At 43.9% G+C, this 26,106-nt stretch overlaps 1 protein-coding gene across 5 annotated transcripts in view; it reads right to left on the reverse strand.

The window, feature by feature from the left end:
- The window catches only part of CAMK1D (calcium/calmodulin dependent protein kinase ID), a 218,574-nt gene that overhangs the window by 62,569 nt on the left and 129,899 nt on the right, over nucleotides 1-26,106 (reverse strand). For all 5 annotated transcript variants that reach the window (XM_068670026.1, XM_068670029.1, XM_068670028.1 and 2 more), the window contains exon 3: nucleotides 24,054-24,128. In XM_068670026.1, coding sequence (XP_068526127.1) covers nucleotides 24,054-24,128 — 75 coding nt within the window. The remainder of the gene's footprint in view (nucleotides 1-24,053; nucleotides 24,129-26,106) is intronic.

Below are 26,106 nucleotides of genomic sequence, written 5' to 3' on the forward strand. Positions count from 1 at the left end.
CACTCCAATGTACGCTTCACAGTCCACAAATTATTCTCACAACTATGCAAAACTACTTTATGTTTCAGCTTTGGGGTTTTGTTTAAAATTAACTCTAGCACTGTTTTCAAGAAAAATCAATTTATTTCGCCCAAGTGGTGATTTAAGACATCAGGGAGCCATCTGGTGGTTTGATTGCCTTCTAATTAAAATTCGTCTCTTGGGCTCTTGACTTCCTCTGATTCTGAGCTAAATTGGCCAGCCCAGAGCATAAAAGCAGAAAAATTGAGCATCGCAAGATGTGTGAAAATAAAATGTAAGTATTCAAAAATTTTAGAGAAGATTTGGCCACTGCTCTGTAAATGTGAGCTATCTACAAAGCACCCATGATGCATTTACTCTCCGACTTTTTTGAACTGCTCTATCTTTTTTAAACCTTTAGCAGTGGAACAAAGTTTCACAAAAATCACCCCTATGAGAGAAAACGAAAAGCAATGCATTAAGTAAGTTGATTTTGCATTTCTATTGACTGAGTAGGTTTTGTCTCTAAGAAAGCCTCAATATTTTTCCCCACAAGTTTATACACCTTGAAAAAGAAAAATAGCTGGAACTTTGGAAATATAGGAAACAAAAACACAAGAAGGAAAACAGCAAAAACTGCAGCTAGCCATTCTTGCTGGAATTCCCCAGGCATTTTTTTCAGAGGGGATCAGAGCACCTGGCTGGGTACCCACCTGGATGCTGCTATTGCAAAGGGTGGAGGCAGCATCCTGGCACCACCTCCTGGGGCAGCGATTTGCAAAGAGCATCCTCGGGGTAGGGATGCTGTGTGAAATGACAGCTTCGGATGTTGATGCTTACATTACAGCTAGGCATAATTTTGGATGCCCAAGTCCTTCTTTGCATTTTGTTGTTGTTGTTGTTGTTGTTTTTTGTTTGTTTTGTTTTGTTTTGTTTTTTTGTTTTGTTTTGTTTTGTTTTGTTTCCTTGTTTTCTCTAAGTTTTATTCCCAGATTTGAACAAACAGAAGGTCAGACGGGGCCAGACTGGATGTTCTTGCTCAATCCCACCTCCAGCACACAATGTTACTGTCGCTTCCTGGTCCCCAGCAGGGCTGGCACTGGCTGTGGGGGTGTATAGAGCAAAACAGCATCCAAGAGATTTTGTAGGGCTACAGCAGACATTTAATTGCATTTTCATGAGAAAACCCAATGGGGAACAAGGTCATCACTGTCGTAACTGGGTTTATCTCATAGATAAATCTGTGTGTTTGTTTTTTTGGTCATACTGAGACATCTCCCTTTCAGTCACCATTCCCTGTGGAGAAAACAGCTCCTTCCACTTCATAGTTTTGCCTTTAAAAATGCAACCTATTTCTTTCTCTCCCCCTCCCCCCCCCCCCAGACTCATTCATCTCCACCCAGTACAGGGCAGGTGCAGCAGCCACAAGCAATAAGGAACTCTCTGGAGATGAAAATCTAATTTTGCAGAGCTACATTTTACAGGTCTGAACAGTACCTGTGCAAACCTCCCCTTGGACTATGGAGAAGGGATAACTAAGGGTAGGGAAAGCTGGTGACACGACAAGACAACGGGAGAAGCCGCATAGATTTTGGAGAACAGTGAAGGCTGAACCCCAGGATATCAGAGCTCTCCTTGAGCTTGAACAGTATCATTAACCTGCCTGGATTTCCTTAAAAATAAACCCTACAGGTCCCTGACTTCAGCTGGAATAGGTGCCACCACTTCTAGCAATGGATGCAGAGGAGAAAGCCAGAAACAAAAGAGAACTTCTGAAGTTCTGTAGCAAGGGGAGGAGAGATTCTGCTTTTGTTTAATATTTTTGGCATTGTATGATTCATTGCTAAGACTTTCATCCTTCGCCAGTCAGTATCCCTTCTCCAGCTCCTCAGCCACTCTTTCCTACTTGTTTCCAGTATTTTCATCGTTTGTATTTCTCCGTGATCCCCACAGGAGGAGCCTCAGCACCACTCTAGCAGGCATAACACGAGAGCTCCAAGGAGCATTTGCAGTTTCACCCTGTATGCACAGCTGTCTCTTCAGTTATTAGGCAGGAAATGTTATTATTATTATTTTTTAAATGACTCTGAAAGAACATAATGATCAATCTGGAAAAAAGTTTCTAAGGATATTTGCTGTGGGCTGAGATCCACATAGTCAGAGGCACTTGGCACATCAGGAGCTATAATTTGAGAACCTGATTCTCAAATCCCTGCAGAGAGGATTATTTATGCGGGTAAAAGTTACGTCAAAAGGCGTTTGCGGGATCATGAGATGAAATACACCTTAAAGAGTTTCTCTGCCCACAACTCACAGGAGGTTTTTGAAGTGCTAGAGAGTAGCTGGTAAGACAGATTCATCCTGGAAAAAGGCAAAAACAGGTTTGGAAAATGGTGCATTTCTCTTCTGACACCACCACAGGCTCCTTTTGTGCCCTAAACCACTTTTATTCCTCTTCCAAATGCTTTAATTTCACCTTCTGCTGTTTGTTTCATCTATGAAGCTCCAGAGCTTGTGAGGTCTCCAAGGTTAGGGCAATGCATCCGTGCAGTTTCTAACCTCCCTGTGCACAGCATCCTCAAGAACACAGCAGGGAGCATGGATGAATCCTTCCTCATCCGTGAACTCAGGTTTTCCAACCAACACAGGAGGGGATGCATCACCCCACAAGCCAGGATGCACCTAGAGCCCATTCTCATGCCCAGGACACCCAGAGATGCTTGTAGGCTTCCTCCTTAGACACGGCCTTTGTGCTAAGCACAATCTCTGTTGTCCTCTGGTCTCTCTTCTGGCAGAGAAAAATAATTAAACTTTATTTCTGCAACTAAAATTTGCTGGTGGTAGCAACAGTTGCTGGAGGAACGGCTTTCCACGCTCTGAGGCTGGTTAATTAGAAATCTATAGGTTGACGTTACTTGAGAAATAACAGATCTTTTATTTTTCAGGTGTTTAATTATTAATAAATTAATGAGATGGAAACCGAAGTGCAAGGAAAAATGGTTCTCAGTCTGAAGGAAGTTAATATAAAATCCAAAATGCATTCTCTTCCAGCTTATTAAGTTTGAGATTGATGTAATAACCTCAAGAGGGTGTTTTTTTTCTTTTTTTTTAGTTTGTCTCTTCTCTTAAATTTATGTTCACATTTGCACATAAGTAGTTTCTTTATCCAAACTACCTCTCAAAAGAATTTTCTTTTACATCATGAATTTTCCTATCTGGAAAAAGAAAACAGAACTGCATTTATAAAATGTGGTAAAACCTGAAGATCAACATTACCCAGAAATTCTCACTCTTCAGAGAAGAATCAATCTGAGCCCAGCTTTCCATCACTAAAATACAAAATGTACTCTGCAAAATTTCAGGAGGAAATTCATTATATGGTCCTTTAAATATCAGGCGTGACTGTACCCGAGGCACCTGCAATACTGGCCAGTTTCTGTGCTGATTTTCTTGGCATTAGAAGCAATTTCAAATTGCAGAAACCAGAAGTGGGGAAAAAAAGCTCACGCATCATTTTGTCCATCAATTTTTTGATCATTTCCTCTGAATTTGCAGAATTGCTCCCAACTTCTCTGTGCTGTTCAGCTTTGAGTCACAGATCTGTTCATGCTTCATTCTGAGGATAAGTTCAACCACTAAGAAAGTGTGTCCTGCTACACATCGTAAAAATGTCTTTGTCTTTCATTCTTTCCTTGCTTTCACTCCATTGCTACCCCCTCTGAAGCAGATGTCTCAAAATGAGCAACATCACGGAAACCTTTGGGCAGGTGGCTGTTTCCTATGGTCTTGCACCGAGAGGGACCCTTCTAAAATTCTCCCGTTCTTCCTCTGTGAGCCATGCTGGAATCACCACTGCTGTTATAACACAAACCGCATCAGGATCTCCTTCTCCTCCTCCTGAGGGTGTGTGGAAACCCCACCACTGGTACCAACACCACAAACGCCTCTCTTCTCTACCACTGGGAAACGTGGAACTGTTTACGGAGCACATGCTACTCGCTTTTAAAATTCAAAGGAATATGTTAAAATTACCATAACTTAATGTCACAGAAGAGATGAGATCCAAAGCTTTCTTTGGAATTTCTTGCTGAACAGAAGCTTCTGCAGACGGTATTTGCTTTTTCTTAAAAAAGTGGATACATCCTTGTCCTCACCTCTGCAAGAGCCTGAATCACAGCTCACTGAGCATATGGAAAAACTCACAGTGACTTCAATGGTTTTGAGCAGTGTCTCCACCACAGACATAAGGTAGTAACACAAATGTCCTTTCAGGCCATAGCTAGTCCTAGCCTGGGTGCCTGCTGATATCCTCCTCCAGAGAAAGGGAGGTTTAAAGAGCTGTACTTGCTGGAGCAGGTTAACATGCACATTCATGAAGCTCAACAAGGCCAAGTGCAAGTGCACCTGGGCTGCAGCAATCCCAAGCACAAACCCAGGCTGGGTGGAGAATGGATGGAGAGCAGGTGAAGGACCTGGGGTTGGTGATTAACAAGAAGCCCAACACAAGCCAGCAATGTGTGCCTGCAGCCCAGAAAGCCAACCGTGTGCTGGGCTGCACCAACACAGAGTGGGCAGCAGGGCAGGGAGGGGATTGTCCCCCTCTGCTCTGCTCTCCTCAGCCCCCGCCTGGAGCCTGCGTTCAGCTCTGGGCCCAGCACAAGGACAGGGATGGATCAGAGCAAGTCCAGAGGAGGCCACGAGGATGCTCAGAGGCTGGAGCCCCTCTGCTGTGGAGCCAGGCTGAGGGAGCTGGGGGTGCTCAGCCTGGAGAAGAGAAGGCTCCGGGGACACCTCCCAGTGGCCTGCCAGGGCCTGAAGGGGCTGCAGGAGAGCTGGGAGGGGACTGTGTGTCAGGGGGTGTGGTGGTAGGACAAGAGGAGTGGCTTTAAACTACAAGTGGGAGATTTAGATTAGCTACAGGGAAGAAATTCTTCACTCTGAGGGTGGAGAGGCCCTGTCCCAGGCTGCCCAGAGGAGCTGTGGCTGCCCCATCCCTGGCAGTGCCCAAGGCCAGGCTGGATGGGGCTTTGGGCAGCCTGGGCTGCTGGGAGGTGTCCCTGCCCATGGCAGGGGGTGATACTGGGGGGGCTTTGAGGTCCCTTCCAACCCAAACCATTCTGGGATTCTGTAACAGATCTGCAGAATCATATCTTCTGTCTTTAACACCTGCAGTCAGAGTGAGCAGTCAGAAAAGGCCTGTCACACAGGCCCAACCACAGCCATTTTGTCTCTCCTAGCAGTCTGCATCCACCAGATACTGTGCATAACATATCCGTTATTAATCATCGCTTGGTCAGACTAACCTCTCAAGCTCTTTTAAACTCTTCCCTGGTGTTTCTGCCAGCCTCTTAAATCATTTCTCTACTTCTTGTCACAGATAGTCTCAATATCCTAATGCTTTTTCAAACATCGTGGGTGATGCATGAAACTCCACATTCCCCTGTCAAGCCCTCAAAATAACCACTCTATACTTAGAAAAGGAAACACCTCTCTGCTTCAGCCACTGGGGAATGCTGAGCTGTTTATGGGGCACGTGCTACCACTCTCAAAACTCACAAGTCTATACATTTCCTTCTGCTGGAAGCACTTACAGGTGCTCTATATATTGGGGACATAACTTCACAAAACTCATCGGGATCTATTTATACCCAGCAACTCTACTCCTTCATCAAATTCAGCTCAAAATGGCCAATGTTTCAAAAATTATTAGGAAGGATGTGGGAAAGGAACAGCAAGACCCATGTTTCACTCCTGGAAATCAGCTTGAAATGGATGCTGTAAGTAACGTATGCAAATATCCCTTTTTGTGTGTGACAATTTAGTTTAGTCCTTAATTGCTTAACTGAATCACTTTCAAATTGCACAGTAAAATAAATGCCTGCCGAAGCCTAAATGTACAATTATAAATACCTTTTTAAACATCTTGAATTTTCAGACAGTAAATCAAAGAGAAACAGAAGGATGCAGACTTATTTTTATTCACTTTCCTACTGCTCAAATTGTAAGAAACAATGCAATACATCATAAGAGACATCTTGAGATATTTTGGCATGCTGTTAAACTGAAATTCAATGGCTTGACATGTTATCTTGGCTAATTTAACTTTGAAGTCTTTGCTAATTCTTCTCTGGATTATTTCCGAACATAAGCTTGATTTCAAAGCTCACCATGCTTGGCTTTGCACATCTCAACCAAGAACAAATTCAAACATTTTAAAGTAAATCCTGGAGAACTTTTAAAAAGTACTATTTACGAGAACAGTGCTTGTGCGTAGGGATGACAATATGAGTGCTAGTGAGTTCACAACACAAGGGCGGAAGGGCAGTGAGGAAGGGAAACTCGCTGGATGCTGTGGTGGAGATCTCACCATCTAGCTTGTTTGCTCTCAGCAGCTTGAATGCAGTGGCTTGGTCCATGTTAAAGGCTGAGCCTCACAGCTTTGTCCAACAATGTTGGCAAATTCCCAGTTCTCAAGGGTATGAGACCCAGCTACACGTGTCCACCAAGGCCCATTTGATGGTGAGTGCCACTCGCCAGTGGCAAACAACCCGAAGAGCACACACAGAGCCTGCCTACCCAAAAAATCAGACTTCATTATCCATGACCAGCTACGTCCTGCTCCCCAGGGGACTCACAGGATGGAAACCAATTTTTACCACCCACCAGAGCAGGATGGTACCATTGGTGCCAAAGGCATGGCCTCCATAGAGGGAAGACCATTTAACATGCAGCCAGCCTCTGTAGTTACCCAGGCAGTACAGACCACAAAGAAAGGCTCTGGATAGTCTTCCTCACCCTCATCCACAGTGTAACATCAGGCACAGGCCTTTGGATTTATGGACCTCAGACTGCAGAGGGGGTCCTGTTGGTTTTCTCCTCCTCGTAAACCTTTTTTTGATGCGAGCGTGGACTTTCCCCAGAGGCCACCCACGCGTCTCGCCTTCCCCGCCAGTTCTGACTCAGCCAGCGTAGGACTGTGAGCAGCACCGAGAGGCAGATCCGTGACAGCTTCCTCCCAGCATACTCCCTCCTCCCCTCCTTCATCACCGAGCAGCTCTTCACACCGCCAGGGAAGCACAGGATGCTGCCTTAGCACCAACTCCTACCTACCAGCTGCTACGCTTCACTTGGGATCAGCAGTGGCCTCTCCTCTCTGGTGGGGTAACAACCAGCCCAGCCTCTGGGACCAGAGTCAACAAGACCCGCACTAAGACCCCAATCCTGACACTGTCTGGGATGGCAAACACACTGAAGAGCTGGTTATCTCAAAGAGGTTATGTATTTGCTTAAGGATCTGACTGTATAGATCAAATTTCAGGATTTGGGGTTCTCCTGTTGGGAGGGAGATATGGGGCACTTGTACAACACCAGCTAAATGAAGGCCAGGAACTGTTCTTAAGCATTCACTTAAGCACCAAATGCCTGAGATTCATGGATACTGTCCTTGCTCACACCATGACCATTTGGGGCCACTGCAGCAAGATCTCTCTCCAACACCTCCAGCTTCCCATGCTGGTCCCCAGGTCATGCATCTCACACCCACCATCATGGAGCACTGCACCACAGTCCTTCATGCCCATCAAGACACGCTGAACTGAGAAGAGCCAAACAATGTAGTGATCAAGTGTGAGGGCCACCACGGCACTGTCAGATACCTAGAGGAAAACAAGGGCCAAAAGCTCTGTGGCATCCGTGTAGCTGGGATGCAGAGCAGGATGGGCATAGGCTGAGCAGATGCAGGCCTGTCCTAACCACTTGGCCTGAGGGCCATGAAAAAGCCCCTTCCACTCTTTATTTAGCAAACCAATACAGTCAGAAGAACTATGCAGAGTTCTTTACTGTGAGTATCAGGCTTGGTCTATTATCACCTGTGCAGGCTTTACATAGATATTTTATCAGAGAATTTTATTTGACACTTTTTTTCTAAATCCCTAGCACATCACAAGTTTTTCACTATCCCATGCAGTGCTGAAAATGGTTCATTTTTTACAGCTCCATCCAGAGGCAAAACCAAATCTGTTGCCTATAGATGGGATCCTATCAAAGTTAGGAGAAAAATTCTGGCTACTGTCAGCACCAGCATTTTGTGCCCTTAGATGTGAGCACAGGCATGCTCAGCTGCACTCCACAAGGCATAGAAGCAGAGTTGAAGAAGGTCCAGTGAGTGTCAGAGCCATTAGCTACTCCTCAGCTGGGCACCAAAAGCAGATCTGTGCTACTCACCCACAACCTATTCCTGTTCCTCTTCTGTCTTGCTTTCAGTCCCTGCACACAGTCCTTGAAGATCCCTTTGAGGCATCTGGTTCTTACAGTAAAAGGAGGACGTTCCTTACTGAATGTGTAAGGAGATTATCTAATGTTCCCAGCTGATCTGATGGTTGTTAATTTTCATCAGCCCATTGCTTAATGCACTTCTGATACGAGACACAAGCCTTTGCTCAATGCAGTTGAACTCAGGAGACAGAACAGGCTGGAAATCACTGAGTCTATGGGGTTTCAAGACATAGCTCTGACCCCGCCTTAAACTGGTGGCAAGCACTGGATCATTACAGCTACAAAATAGCCTCATAGAACAACCATTCACTATTTTTTGAGGGCAAAATCCATCATGTTGCAGGCTCATACATGGTGCTCCCTCTGTATTAAATAGTGTGTGGCCACTTGTGCTGGTTACCCAAAAGAAGACCTTCCCTACTGCAGCCTATAAACCTTTAGCGATTAGCATCAGACTGAAGTTATGTACAAAGATACACCTGATCCTTCACCTCATCTTTCTGACCCTGTCTAAGTCATTCAACACGTTGTTTGTAACTCTGGTGAGAAGAAGATTTCAAGGGAAACAAAGCAAATGCAGCTCAAAATAGTCTTCAAAATATCCAAAGCTGGAATTCACAGTCCTCCAGATAAATTCAAGGCATAACAGCTAGGTCTGGTGGGTCTGTATTTTCTGACCTGTAACCTACAACTACTCCAATATGTTTAAATTGCAGTTGTACCACCACTTCTCAACATTGTCTTCTTTGATTTCTGCCTTGTGACATGGCTATATATAAAAAAAAAAAAAAAATCCTCACAAAAAGCATATTCAAGCTATCAGGAATCTTGCTAATCTATGATTAATGAGATTGTGGGAGTAGTTCTTTTTTCCTGTACATATATTTTTACATATGTTGCTCTGACTTAATAATGTGCACCGTAGAAAAAAGGCTATTCACTGTGGCTTAAACTTGTACAGGACTCATTGAAATGATAAGTGAAATGTTTAGAAAACTGCTGAAAAAAACAAAGCCATCAAAATCCTAGTTAATTAGCATTAGCTAAGTAACTGCAGGAATAACTGAATTAGCCTATTTTCTTGCTGTAGGTAAAGATTAAGAATTCAATTTATGGCAGTTTTCAAGTTGCTAAGGATTATGAGAACAATACACACTATTTTCAGCTCACCAAGGAGAATGAAACAAATGCAAGAGCCCAGCCTTTCAGAAAGAGCCCTTCAGATGATTCATCTGCAGAAGGCTGGCTGGAACGCCCTGCGTGGCCTGACACCATCACATTGCCTCTCTGCAGGAGCCAAGGCAAAGCCCCTCCAGACACCCGGACAAGTAATTAAAAGATGAGGCTTATAAGGGAAGTCTTTTACATGTCATATACATCAGAGGAACTCCAAGAACAGGCAGATCCTGTGGCACAGCCAGGATGCAAAGGCATCACTCCAGCAAACAAAATACCTGATGAAAGAACCTTGGACAAGTCTCATTATGTCTAATTTAGCTGTTGGTGCAGGTTAAACTTTGCTTCTTTGTGTCTAATTACAGGATTTCTCTCTTAAAATTTTGATTATCCATGATCTGTCAGAACATAATGTTTTTGAATTTTCCAAAGTAATTGTAAATACATCACCAGAAGTAAAACCTTAGAAGCAATTGTGCCTGCTTTTCATCTGTCTGGCCCAGTGAGTTTTACAAGGTGAAGGTTTGGGGATTTTTTTCCTCACAGGTTAATTGTACAAGCCAGAACTGCACTGAAATCTGATGCGATCTACCAAGTGAGGATTCAAGATTAAGGAAAGTAGGACACCTTTTATTTTAGGAGCTTCTCTGAGAAACATAAATAATGGTGAATTCTCTAAGATGTGTTGTTACATGAGAAATAACTACCTAGAAATAAAGAATGCTTTCCGTAAGCAATGTTAATATTCACTTTCTAAAGGGCACCTGCATGTTCAGACTGAAAAGAGAATATTTTATGCATTCAGAGTCTAAATAGAAGAAAAACAGTATGTGTTTCCTTTGCTTTGCAAATAACTACTCAACAGGACCAGAACCCGGAGGCCATGAATGTAATTTACTACCAAGAGGATGTCAATAGCAAACAGCAAGTATATTTTGTGCTAACAGCCACGTGGTGTGGTGCATGCATGATTGATGGCACATGGAAGGTGTCATGCATACAAAGGGCCAATTTTCCTGCTAATGATTAAGGTTCCCTCTCCCTTTTCCTGCTCCCCTTGTCCTGCAGTTGGGAGAGACCTCACCACCACCATGCAGATATCCATGGCTACGTAAGGACTGACATCCACAGGTGTGAGCTGGGTGGCAGAATGGACCTCTGTAAGCTACCTCTAAAACCATGTCCATGCCAGTGGACAGACCGAATTTTGAATTGTGTCAGAGCCAGAAAGCTCTTAAATACTTAAAGCTCTCTGATATTTAAAGAGGGTCTACAAGAATGATAGGGGCAGACACTTTAACAGGGTGTGTTATGATACAGCAAAGGGTAAAGACTCTAAATCAAAAGACAGTAAATTTAGATTAGACATTAGGAAGAAATTCATCCCTCTGAGGGTGGTGAGGCCCTGTCCCAGGCTGCCCAGAGGAGCTGTGGCTGCCCCATCCCTGGCAGTGCCCAAGGCCAGGCTGGATGGGGCTTTGGGCAGCCTGGGCTGCTGGGAGGTGTCCCTGCCCATGGCAGCGGGCTGGAATTAGATGATCTTTAAGGTCCCTTCCAACCCAAACCATTCTGTGATTCCATGATTATAAATAACTGTCCTGAAGAAGCTTTTTGCAGCAGTGATTTGTGCTGCAGGGCGATGGACTGTCATACCAGTGCCAGACCAACAATGCTCAACAGATGAATTGATGTGTGCTTCTCAAATCTAAAAAGCCAAACCAGGAGCAATCTTCCAACTGCTTTGATTTTCCTCTTTTAATGTCTTTTTCGTGACACTATGCATTCATTTTTTTTCAGGGAGGAAGCAGGATTCAGAACAGTTATTCTCAGAAACCCTTTGAAATCAAACTAAAGTCTCCTTCAAGCAGTTTCACTGTGCCAAAAGTTGTGCTTTCAACAACTTGGCTTTTGCACACAGGATTTGTCTGAGGCACTTGCGTGCCTAGACTGATATTATTATCTCAAGACATTGGAGAGTTTAATATATTTATCCTTACAGCCCTGGTAAATGACAGAGAGGGCTGTTATTCTCACTTCCAGAAACTGGGAACAGAGGCACAGAGGCGTTGCTCCCCATGCCGAGCTGTACTCCTACCAGTGCCTGGACATAGCTCGGTGAATTACACCAGTACAGATCTTTTTATTTACTAGGATAGATGTAGACAAAAAGGTCATTCCTTGCATATGCACCCCTGCATTCATATCCAGTCCCCAGAGAGAAAAGAAGGTGCTCAATTACAGCCTGGATCTAGGCAAGCTTCCCAGCAGGGTCTGTGGGTCTGAAGTCTAAGGTTCTCATGCCCCCAAGGATCCTTCCCTGAAGACCTCTTTTGGTGTTTATTGTCTACTGAGGCCAATAACTATTTCAGACATAGGACCAACAATTAGTTATCTTCTCATTGTAATGCGTCCTGGAGCATCCATCACTTTGAGCCAGCCTGATGTACCATGTCCTAGAACACAGTGCACCTTCATCCCCTTATTTGCAATAACCATTTCCACCTACTTGCAACATAAAGAAAAGGATATTCAAGTTCTGGATACTGCTGTTCAGCCTGGGTTTAAATTGCTTTTTTATATTTCTCCCTGAATGAAGTTTTTATTGATGCCTCTCATTGTCACCCTCCATCACTGGCATGATGCATTTGGCTGCAGCCACATCTGCACACAGTAGGTGACATCCTGGCTTTGTTTAAGTGGAATTTTTAACTTTGGATGTCATACTGCTGCTGTTTTACATTTCCACACAGCAACACCATAAGGATAAATAAATCTACGAGATGATGATGGCCATCACTGGTCATGCTGTTATACACTGCGCCACTGTGGGCAGCCTGGGTTATGATCTGTAGAGGTTTCTGCCTAGAAAGACAGGATAGAGAGAAAAAGCTACTGCACAGGGTACAGTTACCTACAGAAAAAAATAGTATGGATCAAGGCATCGCTGAATATGTTTTTCGGAATAGTCACAGGTCCCAGCAAGCAAACCCATTGGCTTTTCCTCATCCCCAGTTGTACCGCAGTGTTCCTCAGTGGACAAAGCCAGAGGCCAGACTGCAGCATTCTTATTTCTTGTAACAACCAACTGCACAAAGAGTAGCACTGGCTTGAAGAAAAAAAAAAAATCTTACCCAGAATTAATTAGGAAAGTATTCCCTTTCGGTGGGCAGGGAAATTAGAACACAAAATGACCAGAGACCACAACATAAATCAATGACAGAGTTAGATGAGAGCTCCAGATTTTCAGACCTGTGTGCTCTAACCACAAAAACATCTTCTCAAGACTCTGGAGACCAGCAGCCCCTGGTTCTCGTTACATGTTTCTGGAAAGCAGCTAGAATATTTTTCCATAGATAAAGAGACCTGTCCCTTACCCACTCTGCCCTGCTACGTTTTTCAGCTTATACAAGAACACTGCAGTCCCTCTAGCAGGATACACTCAGCCTTCCCAGCACATCAGAAGCAGTCTAATGAGCACCTACCACTGAGATACCGTGTCTGCTTCTACTTTTTGTACCATATGGTTCAGCTTCTGCTTTTTCCTCCTCCTCTTTTGAGCCGTGAGCTGCCTCCTCTGCCTCTGCCCCTGCCCCTGAGTGCTGAAATTCAGAGCCAACTGGTCCTTTAGGACTTTAGAGCCTCACCATTGTGTCATTTGCCTTGCCGGAGGCTGTCACACAACCGGAAAAGCAAACGAGCAATAAAATATACCTGCACCTGTCTCCCACCAGCATCCAATGGGTTGTAATGGACAGGGTGTCCCTGTCCTGAGGTGCTGTAGCAGTTCTGGAGAGCAGAAAGTGTTGCAAGCTGTAGCGGTGCAGGAAGAACATCTCGGCTGAAGATGAGCACAAACAGAGCAGGCTGGGAACACGTGTGGGCAGGTAAAGAAGCTCAGGCACAGGGATAATGTACTGAATGACTATCTTGGTCACATTTAGCTCCATGGAAAAGGATATTAAGGGCACTGTCCACAGACAGTGACTACATTAGTTATTTTATTTTATTTTTCTTTTCTTTCTCTTTTTGACCATACTGTTGTGCAAATTACCTTTTTCTCATTAAACTTTTGAACATACATACAAATGTGTTGAGCTCCAGGATGAAAAGAGTGTTCAATAAAATGTCTTTCCCCAGGCATAATTTTTTTAAATATATTTCATTTCATTTGGCACAGTCTGAAGAATTACCCGATCTCCGGTGACAGAAATCTTACCTACATTTCCCTCGCCACCCATCAAACTTGCCAAGACAGCTCCAAGGTGAAGAAAACCCTTTACATGGCAAATCCAGCTGTGAAACTGTCTGAAAAGAGCAGATTTAAAAGCTTCTGGCAGAGGATTTCCAGCCCTGAGATGCAAAATGTCAGCAGTGCTTTCTGCGGATGGTGCTGCCCCATGCTCACAAGAAACCCATCATGAGTCAATGGAAGAGACCCTAAGCTGCAAGAAGATTAATATTCCTGGTGTGCAATCAGAATAAGGTCATTTTCCTCTCTTCTGTGCTCTCTCTATCACATAATCGTGTTTGCATTTCTCCTGGCTGGTGGCTTCTGGCCAGTGCTCCTTGGAGTATTATAAATTAGGGATTAAGAAAACAGAATTATGAAATGGTTAAATGCTACTAAGAGAATAATGAGACAGAATAAACACCAAACTTCTCCAAAACATTTTTAGCACTCCAGTCCAGAAATCCCTTGACAACTAAGCCAGGATCACACAGGCCCACATGGGAATTTTGTCTAAGAGAAGGAAAAGGGAGACACAAGGATTTTGGTCTCTGAACACACTTTTCATCCAGTTTAAGGGAAAAAACAGCCTTTACAGGTTAAGATGTAACCATGCGGCATGATCAGAACAAAACGAGCACATGCTCTATAAATGCATCAAAGAAAGGCTTCACCAGCAACAGCATTTTCTTTTTCTATAAAATACTTAAAAAAGTAAAAGTTTGGCTACAACAGACCTAACCACTGTTTCGGAAAAAAAAAAAAAAAAAAAGATTTTTTTTTTCCATCGAAAACTTTTCCAAGGGAGAATTTTTAAAGCAGAAAACTATGGCAAGAACTTCTTTAGCTCTATGAAAATAGTTCTCTCAGAAGAGGTAACCACAGCACTACCAAAGAAAGTCAAAACAGGATTTTAGACAGGAACTGGTATTTCCATTAAAAAATCTACATTTTACATAATCCCGTTTAGAGTCCTGACCCCAACTGCATAAAACTGTATGAATCTCCCTGGCTTTGAAACTACGTGCTATGTAGAGTCTTTGGGGGAAGGTTCCAGAAAAAAAAAAAAAAAAAAAAAAAAGTAAAGCAAAAGATCTTCTATTTCAGTGTGAATACAAGAGGCTTTTGTATAGGGTAATAATGCTTCATCATCACCTTGCTCTTGATGGGGTCTTCTAAAAGTTTTACGCGGAACCTCTTGATAAGACAATAAAAATACAACTGCAAGGTAGTGCAACACTGGCTCTCTTCTAGGCTCTGGAGCAGAATAACCTGACTATATTACCTTAAAGAGAGGTTGAAGCTGAGATATGCTTGGGAAATTAAGCATTTTTTTGGCCACAAACCCATTAGGTGTCTTCTGGTACACACTGACATGAAACTGTCATGAGCCTCCTACTGTCTCCAGCCTGTACAGCCTTCCTCTAGAAGACAACTCGGAGGGAAAAACAACTTTACACACACCACCATGTAAAAGAACAAACCTGTGAGCACTGATTTGAATTTTGCATTTTGCTTCAGTGCCATGTTATTTCAATTCAAAGCTTTCCAGGTTGTTATGAAAGTCCTTTTCTGTTTAAGGGCGTGTAACCATTTAATCAGAATGCCTCCGCATAGTGCCCAAGAGGCATCCTACCATCTCGTAATGAATTCTCATGCTGGGGCATATATAGATTTAACGTTTATTATCTGCCTTGCTGCAAAGCCCCTTCCTCCTGAAGCCAACACCAGCTATTTAATTGATTTTAGTGCAGGCAGTAAGTGCACCGCAGCGTAAATTACCAGGTACCGAGAGATGCAGAACTGAATGTGCGAGAGCAATTCAGCTACTACGCAAACATCGGCGGCGATGAAACTTGTGGGCAAGGCATGAAAGAAATGAGATGGTTATCCAAAGCCAACAGAATGGAGTGTAAATTGCTAGGGCTCTAAATAGCCACCTGCCTGCTGTTCGGAGAGAAAGGCCCCACTCCTGCTCTCAGAGAAGCAGTGATATTATAAAGGGTTGCTGGCGGATATGTATTGCTGCCTTGCGAATCGCCTACACCAGCCCCAAGCAATACAATAGGGGCACGTTTGCCCCCGTGCCCAGCTGCAGCGGGGAGTTAGCAAAGGAGCTGCTGATGGAAGAGACTCGAGTCGATGCTGCCAAAATTTTGCTATCAAAAAAAACCACAATCAACTCACATACTTTTGTCTTAAGGATTTGGTGCCAGTCCTTGCTGGAGACTGGAGGTTACGCCAAGCAAGTTTTTCATTTTGGGCTCATTCCCTTCTTTTGGGAGTGTGGTAGGGGTTGCTGTGAGGTGGAGGAATGGCTCTGAATGAGTACCCTCAAAAAGGACTCTTTACTGTGTTCACCCAAAGATAATCGTATGCCCATCTGATTTATGAGCCCCCCAAGTCTTTCTGCAACTTTAAATAGTACTTTAGAACAAGGTTTACTGGGAGGTTTGGACAAACCTCTTGTTTTCTTTATTGACAAGAGCAGCTTCACAACAATAAATCTCTTAAAGAAAAGATCCATTTTCATCTGAATTGTTCACATTTCTGCAGAAAGAAACAACATTACAACGGTGTCTGTTCAAGGAAAATGTGGAAAAATTTCTCTATTATCTCTTCATTCCCAAGGCTACAGAAGAAAAAGGATCACTCCCCATCAGGTGTAGCACAGTGCTTTGATTGAAAATAAAAAAAAAAATTCAGTGTTGCCTTGCTAATGTGTCAGAGTCCATATAAGACTCTTCATACTAAGCTATTGGTAATGAGTGCAATTTTAGGACCAAGGACATTGGCATTTGTCTACACCTCTTGAAGGTGACTGCCTACAAAAGAAATCATCATGAGAAAGTCCTTCACAGTCCCCAAGAAGAAGAAGATTCTCATCTCTCTCTCTCTGGAGGAAGGCTACACTGATGTACAAGGACTGTGAAATGTCCTGCTCCTAGCCAGGGCTGAAGTCCTTAGACATAAAACAGTTGCAAGGAAGCAACAGGGCTGCTGTTCAGTGCCATTCCCAGGAGAAGGTGCTGTGTTTGGAGAGGACAGGGGGAGCAGGAGCTACTAAAAGTCCTGCCAGAGCCACAAGCAAGCAGAAGAAAAGCTCAAGTGCTCAGGGCAGCTAGGACCACCCGATGAGCATGTATTGCACTTTTAGGACCGTACACAATCCTGGCAATTGCAGGTGTCTAGAAGTGATCTCAGAGATCACTCTGTGGTCTATCAATGTTACCAACAAATCTGTCCGTGCCCTGATCTCTGCCCTGACACTGATCTTTCCTGGTCTGCTTATAACCTCTCAACCACTGGAAAAGTAGACACACTCCTTCCTATTGAACACTTACTGGCGCAACTCAACTGATTTAATAATCTCGTCTCCCAAAATTAAAAAATGTGAACTTGATGCTGGATTAATAACTACCACCCAGTTCCCAGGGGCATGATGCCAGGGGTCAGTTTATGAATTGCTCAGCACTTGCAAAGCTCTTGTGGGAAAGTACTGAAGTACAGTGAGATTAATTCCCCTAACCTTGCAACAGGGTGACCTGTGTTATTCAGGCAATACACCTTTGAAGACCTTGATAAGGCCTTGATAATTTTTTAAAGATACCTTTTTTGAGCTATACTGATAGCCCAAGCTCTGACTGCATTAAGCACTAGAAATGGGCTGAGAACAAAACCTGTGTTGTACATACCCATACAGTGAGGAAAGATTTCAAAGTCTAACTAACATCCCAGCTCTGCAGTCTGGGTGTGCACCTGCGATATGTCCATATCGAAAGCCAAGATGGGCCTAGGCTTCATTTTTCTGAGCACTTCTCCCACGGTCGTGCCTGGTTCTCCCAGTTGTGCCACGAATACACAACCCTGTTGCTGCTGTCCCACTTCATTTTCTGTGTTCACTAGCTGGATCCATCCTTGGAGAGCTGTTCATTGTGCAGCATCCTATCCCCTGGTCAAAAAACTCTGGTCCAAAGAAACACCAAAAGGCTTTTTCTCAACCACAGGACATAGTTAGTGCCATTTCTTGTTCCACTGCAGACTCCCAAAGGCATTTTTGCCCACATCAGTGATGCTTCACTCCACAAACTGTGACAAGATGAAGTCTTTTGAGCTAGAACCCCTAAAGCTTTGCTCAGCTGTGTAAAAATCCAAACAAAGTTCCCTTGGCATCTTGCAGTCTCCTTCCCAGTGTTTTCTTCCCCTACATATGTGCCAGCCTTCCTCATGTTGTAGTTCATAGGCAACATTTGCTCAAAAAGAAAAAAAAAAATAAAATAAAATTCATGAGTATTTGCTTGGCCAGATCTTCCCCTGGCTAGTCATTAAACCCTCTGAGAGCCAACTGCCACATCAATTTATCATCTTATTCCTATGCAGCATGATGAGGTGCCAGAAGCATGGATGCAATCCTTTCAACGTAGACCCAGTGCATTTTCAGTGGGTACCAGGCATTAATTTGAAATGCCTCATAGGAGCCGGTAGTACTGGAAACAAAGAGCAGAGTTTATGGGTGTGCAGCTGAAAATGCATGTTTTGTATACCACAAAAGCAAGTGAATCCCCCAGTCAATCAGCTCCAGGGTTGTTCACTACTGGAGTTGTTTCTCCTGTTCCTGCTCCAATAATTACTAATAATGATAATACACACACCATCCACAGAAAGCAGTGATGTGAGGGGCTTCTCTCAGCTGCTTGGACATAAGTATTCTCTGCTGCTAAAGAACCCAGCTGGCTTTTCTCCTTCATATAAGTCTCATTGTGAATGAAGAGAGATTTCTTTCTGTCTTTTACATAATGCTTTATGGGCACAAAAACCAAGTACGGAATAAATCCCACCTAAGGAATGCGGTGCAGCAGATCTCTGTTTTGCTTTAATTAGCATCCTGATGTGATAGCGGCTTGGCGTGTGTATCACTGTTTTGTAACACAGCGCGTCCTTGCAAGGCTCCTTAAGGAACCTGGCAAACAAGGCACTTCCCTCAATTGTCTGTTGTTTTTCTTGGAGGCTGAATATTTTCATTGAAATGTCACTTGCAAAGCCTGTCCATGCTCTGCTGCTCGCGGAGTGTGCTCAGGCATTTGGCTTTCAAAAAAAAACAAAAACAAAAGCAAAGGGAATTCAGCACTTAATCACAGCTTAGCACTCCACTTGCCTTGCAAGCTTATTTGCAAAGCATACAGGTGGAAAGTAAAATCACAAGCGCTGTAGGTTCCAATAATAATAAAAACTTCTGTAGATTGTACTGCAGGTAGGTGCATGCCTGTCTGAGCTACCTCTCTTGCAGGGTTGTAACAAATTCATGTGTGGCAGGGAAAAGCTGATAAACAGCAGAAATAGGGCACCAAAACCCTGGGCCTGCAAAAGACTGGGCTCTCCATGCATGAGCTCTGGGGGAGTCCCCATCACCTTGGCTTTTCTTTGCTGGAAATATGAATAATGCAGCAGAATTCAGATGTCAAGCTGGAAAACCCCTGAGGTCAGGATATTAAGCTCAGTTTGGGCCGGTTTTTGCAGAGGTAGGGAGAAGCATTTCAGGGTCAGCTGCTGCAGGCTGCTCTCCATAAAAACTTGCCCTGAGCAGTAACAACACAGCCTCAAACAACCTCATTTGGGGGAAATCCTCCAGTTTCCTTGGGAATCAGGAACACAGACTGACAGGATCTGGGTAAAAGAGCCCTTCTACAGAGAAGGTCACTCTTGGGTTGCACAGCCACCAAGGAGGCCACTGATAGAGCTTTCGCTTCTTGGGATCCTAAAGATCTCAAAACAGACCATGGACCATGCACCTCCCTCCCTTTCTTCTCAGCTCTGAGGCTTTAGTGCTGCTGGAAACCCCCATGTCCTTCTGAAACATCTCAAAAGTTAGCTCTGGTGTTGCAAAGCTTGGTGTTGCAAACGTTCTGAGCCCCTAGTATTAAAAATTTCTCTGAATTTGGCACTATGCTTGGCATGAAAAAAAGTTCAGAGCAACTCTGAGGTGGGTGTTGAGGTTCAATCAGTACTTTACCTAGCTATATGCTTTCCAGGGCCTGCTGGCATAACATTTAGCCATTTGAACAGCCTTGTTACCTTCATGAGGAATTAGAGAAATAAGACTTCCAGCGTAAGTTTAAAATACAGCCTGGAAGATGTAGTAATTAGGGAATGCTCCATGCCCATCAGCGTTAAGCAGTGGTGTTGATTCCCTGGGGAGAGTGTGACTGGAGGTTTTTAAAGACAGGCCAGGTGAATGCCATAGTGCCTGTTAGACCTTTTTTTAGCCAGTTTTCCAAAGGAAGTGAGGCACATGAGGTTGATGTCTGTCTATCTCATTTTGTCAACCCTACTGACTTCTGACCCATCGGTCAAACTTCAACACAGGATTGGAGATGCCAAAAATATACGTTCTTACACATTTGAAGAAAATGGCTGAATAAAGGAGAGCAAGGAAATTCACACCATCGTTGATTTTTAACATGGCCCATATACTTTTGGAGAGGCAACAGCTCCAGCCCCTTGGCAATGGCAGTGAGCAACACATCTCCATTAAGGCATGGAGGGGACTCGTGCATGGCCCATGCTCAACGGAGGGCGCACACAGACCTGCAGGAGATCAGACTTTGCTGTTTCACGCCCTGATGCAGGCAAAAAATACTGATGAAGTCAGAGCCGAGCTTTGGGGATCTGCTCTGACCTGCACGGGCAGCACCTTCTGAAACAGCGCATCCAGACAGTCCCATAGTGCTTGGACGGAAAGTGCATGTTTATGTAAATACGTTTTTACGCATGACTTTCCAGCATGCAGGGGATGAATCATCAATATCCAAAGAGACCGTTTATGCCAATGAAATGTTAGTATCTAACAATACGAACCACAACAGGAAATTTCCTTATACTGGCAAGATGAAGCAAGGCAGAATACAGGTGGGGTAATTCTTACCAGGTGGACCCAGCAGCAACCTGCAATTGCTCACTAACAAAGTTTACTGTCATGTCAAGACATAGTTCAACAGAGCTTTTATTTCTGAAATTGCTTTATTTTCCCCTCTCTTCTCTGATATCCTCCGGGGAAATCTCACCCAGCATCCAGAACGAATGAAAACTTCAGGGTATTTTGGTGTTTATCTTTGTTCTTGGGTTGAGGTATACTGTATTTGAGGTAAATAAAAGAAGGAATAATGGCCCAGCCATTTCTAAGAAATGGGTAAATGCCTTGAGAAAGCATGTGAAAATCTGAGCTGTCAGATCTGGAGATCCCTGACCTGCTCTCTGGTCTACCTTGCAGTAACAAGGCTGGGACAAAACAGTTTTATGATGGCTTGTATAAAATGTGTGTAAAAGTAAGGGCTTGAAACCGAAGCTGGAGGTGAGATTTCCACAAGAACATGCCAGGAAACACAAAGGACATTCACCAACAGCTACCTAAACCTGGGAACAGCTCCCAGAGGGACTTGCAGGAATAAATTAAGTGTCAGGTAGATGAAGGCAGCCGCCTCTTCACCTCCTTTCCTACAAGCTCCAGCACAGACACTGCCACGTGTGCCTGCCCATATCTTTGACAGAGCAAATGAGGTGCAATACTTATCCTTTAGGATGGCTGGCTAACAAGCACGGCTTTCAAGTAATAGCAGATGTACTAGAGGGTAAACATACACAGGGGTATGGAGTGCTTCCAACAGCCTTCTCCCACGGTGAGCTATGAGATGCTCAGGGGCTGTAATGTGGATTTTCCCCAAAACTGCAAGGAGTGCTCTGAAGGCTGGTGTTGAAAATGCTGCCCGTGCAACAGAAAATCTCCTTTGGCAATCGTGAATAAGTGCCCACTTAGAAAGCAGTGAGTCATGGAGAAGGGCACGTAGATTTCAGATCTGCTCTGCCCATGATACCGGTCTTTGGTCCTAATTTTACCCCCTATTATTTTTATCTTAATGGGGCTTCCTAGAACCTGCTTGATCACAACCACTTCTACTTCACACCAAACCCCAGTTTTAAACGTTCATAGCCATTGCCTCGATTAGGAGAATTGTACAAAAAAAATCAGAAGCTACAAAACCCACGAGGAATCTAATAATAAATAGGGCAGAGATGTAAACAAATAGATACCTCATGCCATGCAATGCTTCGGAGCTATTGTATCAACAAGTTGGTGTTACCTTGGAAACAAGAGATTATTCATGCATGCCTTCTCCCTGATGGAAACCGGGAAAGGAGGCATGCAGAACTGATTCTGAGTCTTCTGAACTTTGCGGAGATGCAGCCCCAAATCCCAGCTATTGATGGAAACTCAGAACAGAACAGGGGTGCAGAGGTTGCACCATCCTTGGTGTGATGCCCACGGTGACAAGGATGACCATGCTCTCATCCTCTCCACCTTTGCACTGCATAACCCTTTTCTAAAAGAGCACAGAAGATTATTCCTAGGATACAGCCTGTCCAGAACACAGGACAACAGAGCCTTGTCTTGGTTTGCAGCAGTGAGTAGGGCTAAAAACAACTTGACCCAGTATTAGCTGTCTTTAATAAAATAATCTTAAACTAATGTGTTTTACCCCATAGCTGAGGCTCATTAAGTGCACGACACATACAAGTTTCACCACACAGGCTCTGCATGAGTGAGAGTTTACATTGCTGTCACTTGGTCACACTCAGATATGTGCTCACATTCAACCAAAATGTTCCCAAATTTTTTATTCTTCATCCCAGTTGAAGAAGAAGCCACAGCCCTGAGCCCTCCAGATGGGTTCCCAGTGCTGACTTCAGCCAGACGTCCCACCACCATGCTTTTTGGTGAAACCATGCCTCTTTACAACAGCTAAATGCTTGGTCCTTGGGAAATAAATCATTTGTCTGGGTTTACAAATACAGCTATGACTGGAGGAATAGTTCCTTAGCTAAGTGTTGAATTGGGAGCAAATAGAATTTCTATAAGGCTGAAATTCTGCCCCTGGTCACCAGCGATGCACATGGGAACAAATGAGAATGACACAAATCTGCACTGGGGCAGGTTCAGCCTGGACATCAGGAAAAAACCCTTTATTGTGAGGGTGGTTGCACACTGGGATAGGCTTCATAGTGAGGTGGCTGATGCCCTGTGCCTGTCAGTGGTCAAGAGGCATCTGGACAATGCCCTCAATGTCCAGAGGTGGTCCTGATGTGGTCAGGCAGTTGGATGAGATGATCTCTGAAGGTCCTTTCCAGCTGAACTGTTCTATTCCTTTCTGTTTATAATAACATATTTAGTGTTACCTGTGATTACAGCCCTACATCTTGGATAAGCCAATGATATGGACATAAGAAATTTGGAAAAGCGAGGGTTACTCTACATTAAGCAAGTTAATAATAACTAGGAGTAATTACTGAAACACAAATAAGGATTTGTAAATCAGCTGGTCATGAAACTGGTACTTCCCACAATCCAGCTGGCGTGCTGGAATTTGCATAACACTGACGTGCCTGTGCAAATTGTTTTGCAGCATTTTGGGCAGAAACGTAGGACTACAAACACAAACTAAAAATGCGTAGGGCAGTATTTCTCCCACACTGCCAGCAGGATAACTATTAATGACATCTGGTCCCCAACAGCTTCCTGCAGGGTATTTAACTCCAGAGCTGCCTCTGTCAGATGCTCCAAGCTCCCCTATGGCACATCTGGCTCTTCACAGGTGCACTTTATCCCTCTGCCCTATGTCTGCTCTGCTCTTGCTTCTGGTGACCTCATCATTGAAGAAGAGAGAGGCAAGATGGTAAGGGGAAATTTTAACTTCATGTCTTATTTTCTAATTGGTTTCAGAAAGAAAAAAAGCAGCATGAGCATCACTTCCCTCCTCCCACCAAGTGGATGTGACAGGAGGGCTAGGTCAGCCATAACACATCACGTACCTGGTGGGATCCTGTTCTGCTCAGGCTCAGTGTGGGGGGAAAATGGGGAACAAGAGGGACTCTGGTGAGAAACATATGTCAAGGAACATGCTATGAGATGGTCCTGCTGCTGAGACAAGCTTTCTTGCAAATCTATCACCCGTGCAGATGGTGGCATCCTGGGTTAGCTCTTGCTCAGTACAGCCCAGGTATCCGTTGAGACAAAAGGGAAATAAACCATGCATGGCAATTCCATGCATATGGGGCCAGTTCTGATCCCTTAGGGATCCCCCCCTGTTTACTCTAATTTAATTTAATGGCAAGACCATTCACAAGACACCTTAGCTCCCAATTTTGCAACAACACAGCCCATCGCACCTGAAGGTTTATTTTAAACACCAGCCAGAGATATTGCAGACTGCAGCACACAAGACAGATACTTCTCACTTATCTCATCTATTCAGATAAAGAACAAAATGAGAACAAAAAGAGTTGGCAAATTTGCCACAGAAACTTGATTATGTTCAGTACTTACAATTGCATGACCAGGTATAAATGGTTTGGGCTCTCATAGATGTCTTCCAGGGCAACTATATTTTCATGCTTGATCCTGAAAAAATAACATAAGACAAGTAAGTAAAAGATGAAACAGAGATTTTTAAAAAGGGGCTGCAAAACAGAAAGCTACTTTTAGTCAGACACAACTTGCCAGTGCTCCAATCAGCACCATAAAATAGGATCTTGACCAAAATAAAGTCACAAGTGCTTCACAGCCCAGAATTCTTTTATTACTCTGAGAAAATTCCCTCAAACTGCTGCAAGGTCAAAATGTTCAATGGTTAGGTATTTGGGACATTAAAGGTTTAAAGACCTTGTGTCAGGTGGTGAACGGAGATGATTGCTTGGATGTTGAAGTCTCCACACAGCAGCAAAGCTGGGTGCAAGGGGATGGAGGCAGGGTGGGGGCTGGAGGGATCTGCCCCCATGCAGAAGCTGGAGCATGTGTACAGAGGCCATACGACAGCTCCATGCCCCTTCCCACTGAATTTGGCCCACTCTGATGTCACACCCAGTCTGTATGCCCAAATTTCCCTGAAGTGTTATTAAGCACTGCATGCTTTCCATCCAAAGGCTCCTGGCAGGTTTTCTACAACCTCATGACACGGAGCAAGAAATCCTTCAAATCATCACCCCTGAGAATTGCTTCAGTCTCCATAGAGCTGCTTTCTTCTCCCTCTGAACACAGTTACATAAACACAAGATTTCTGAAAAGTGACTGAATTTGGTGCTCTGCCACGTGGATTTTCTGATGTCTCCTAAGGGCTGAGCCTCCGCTGACACTTCTCACCAGGGACATGCACAGGCAGATCATACAGTGACATAAACCTCACTTCTAAAGGAAACCAGGGTTAAAATACAGCCCAGCAGGTAGGTGAAGGGCATGGGTCGTTCCCACCAAGCCTCAAGGACCACTGGTTTGTCAAAATACTAGCTTTAAAGAGAAAAATCATCTCTCTAAACATACATATAATTAACTACTCAGAGCAAAGCCTCTCTGGGTTTGTTCCTTAAATACTTAACAAACAATTTCCAAAGGATGCATTTAACTTGTGCAAGCCCTAAAGAGACAACCAGTACAACTCCAGGGGCAGAATATTAATTACACCAATTACAGACAATTGTTTTAAGAGCAAGAGAAAGCTGGGAAATGCCATGCACAGTCTGCTTATTAAACAGCATACGGACATGCTCAGAAAGAAGGTAAAAGTGCCTTATCAGCAAATGCAGAGCTCTCTACATGTCTCAAGGTTCAATAAGATTAATTAAAAAGCTTAATTATGTGTCAAGACCTCGTCCTCAGCACTCCCAAGCATCCCAATGTCTGTGTGATGATGCTGAGAGCAGAAGGTCCCCAGTGCCTGGCAGGGTCTTTCCCGTAAGAACAGAGACTAATCCAATTTCCTCTGAATTCACCAGAAAGGTTACGACTGACCTGAATTTATGCCCACAATCAGTCATCAAAAGCTGTCTTCATATAAGGACCTACATGTACAGGAAATTTAACTTCAACAACAAGTGAGCCTCAATACAATACGCTACAGGATGTCAGAGCAACAAATACGTGAGTAGGCTCTTCGCTTTGCTTAAATATCAGGAAAATCCCATGATATTTTAGCAAAATTTCCTGGTAGACTGCATCACAAATCAAGTTCTTCTTATTGACAGCAGGAAACCAATAGACCACCCACTTGGCTTTGTACGGTCCCTTAAGGGTTGCAATTAGGGCAAGGACACTTTTGCTTTGTTTCGGTGAGCTGAAGGCACTCTTAGCTTCCAAAAGGCATTTCCAGCAAATATTTATTTTTAATTGAAACTCTCGTGTGTGTTTATTCGTTTTCCTTTATGCACACGCACAGGCATGTGATTGTCTGTGTACCTGATACCATCATGACAGAGAAGGTGGTTTTAATACCAGTAGTGATAGCTGTTTAAAGCCTCCAACATAGTCTGCAGCACATTTTTACCGCACACATATATTAATGCCTTTCTATATGTGTGTGGCAAATCAAACGCTTTGCGTTTCTATT

This window comes from Anas acuta, chromosome 1 (genome assembly GCF_963932015.1).
Source record: "Anas acuta chromosome 1, bAnaAcu1.1, whole genome shotgun sequence".
NCBI classification, from domain to species: Eukaryota; Metazoa; Chordata; class Aves; order Anseriformes; family Anatidae; genus Anas; species Anas acuta.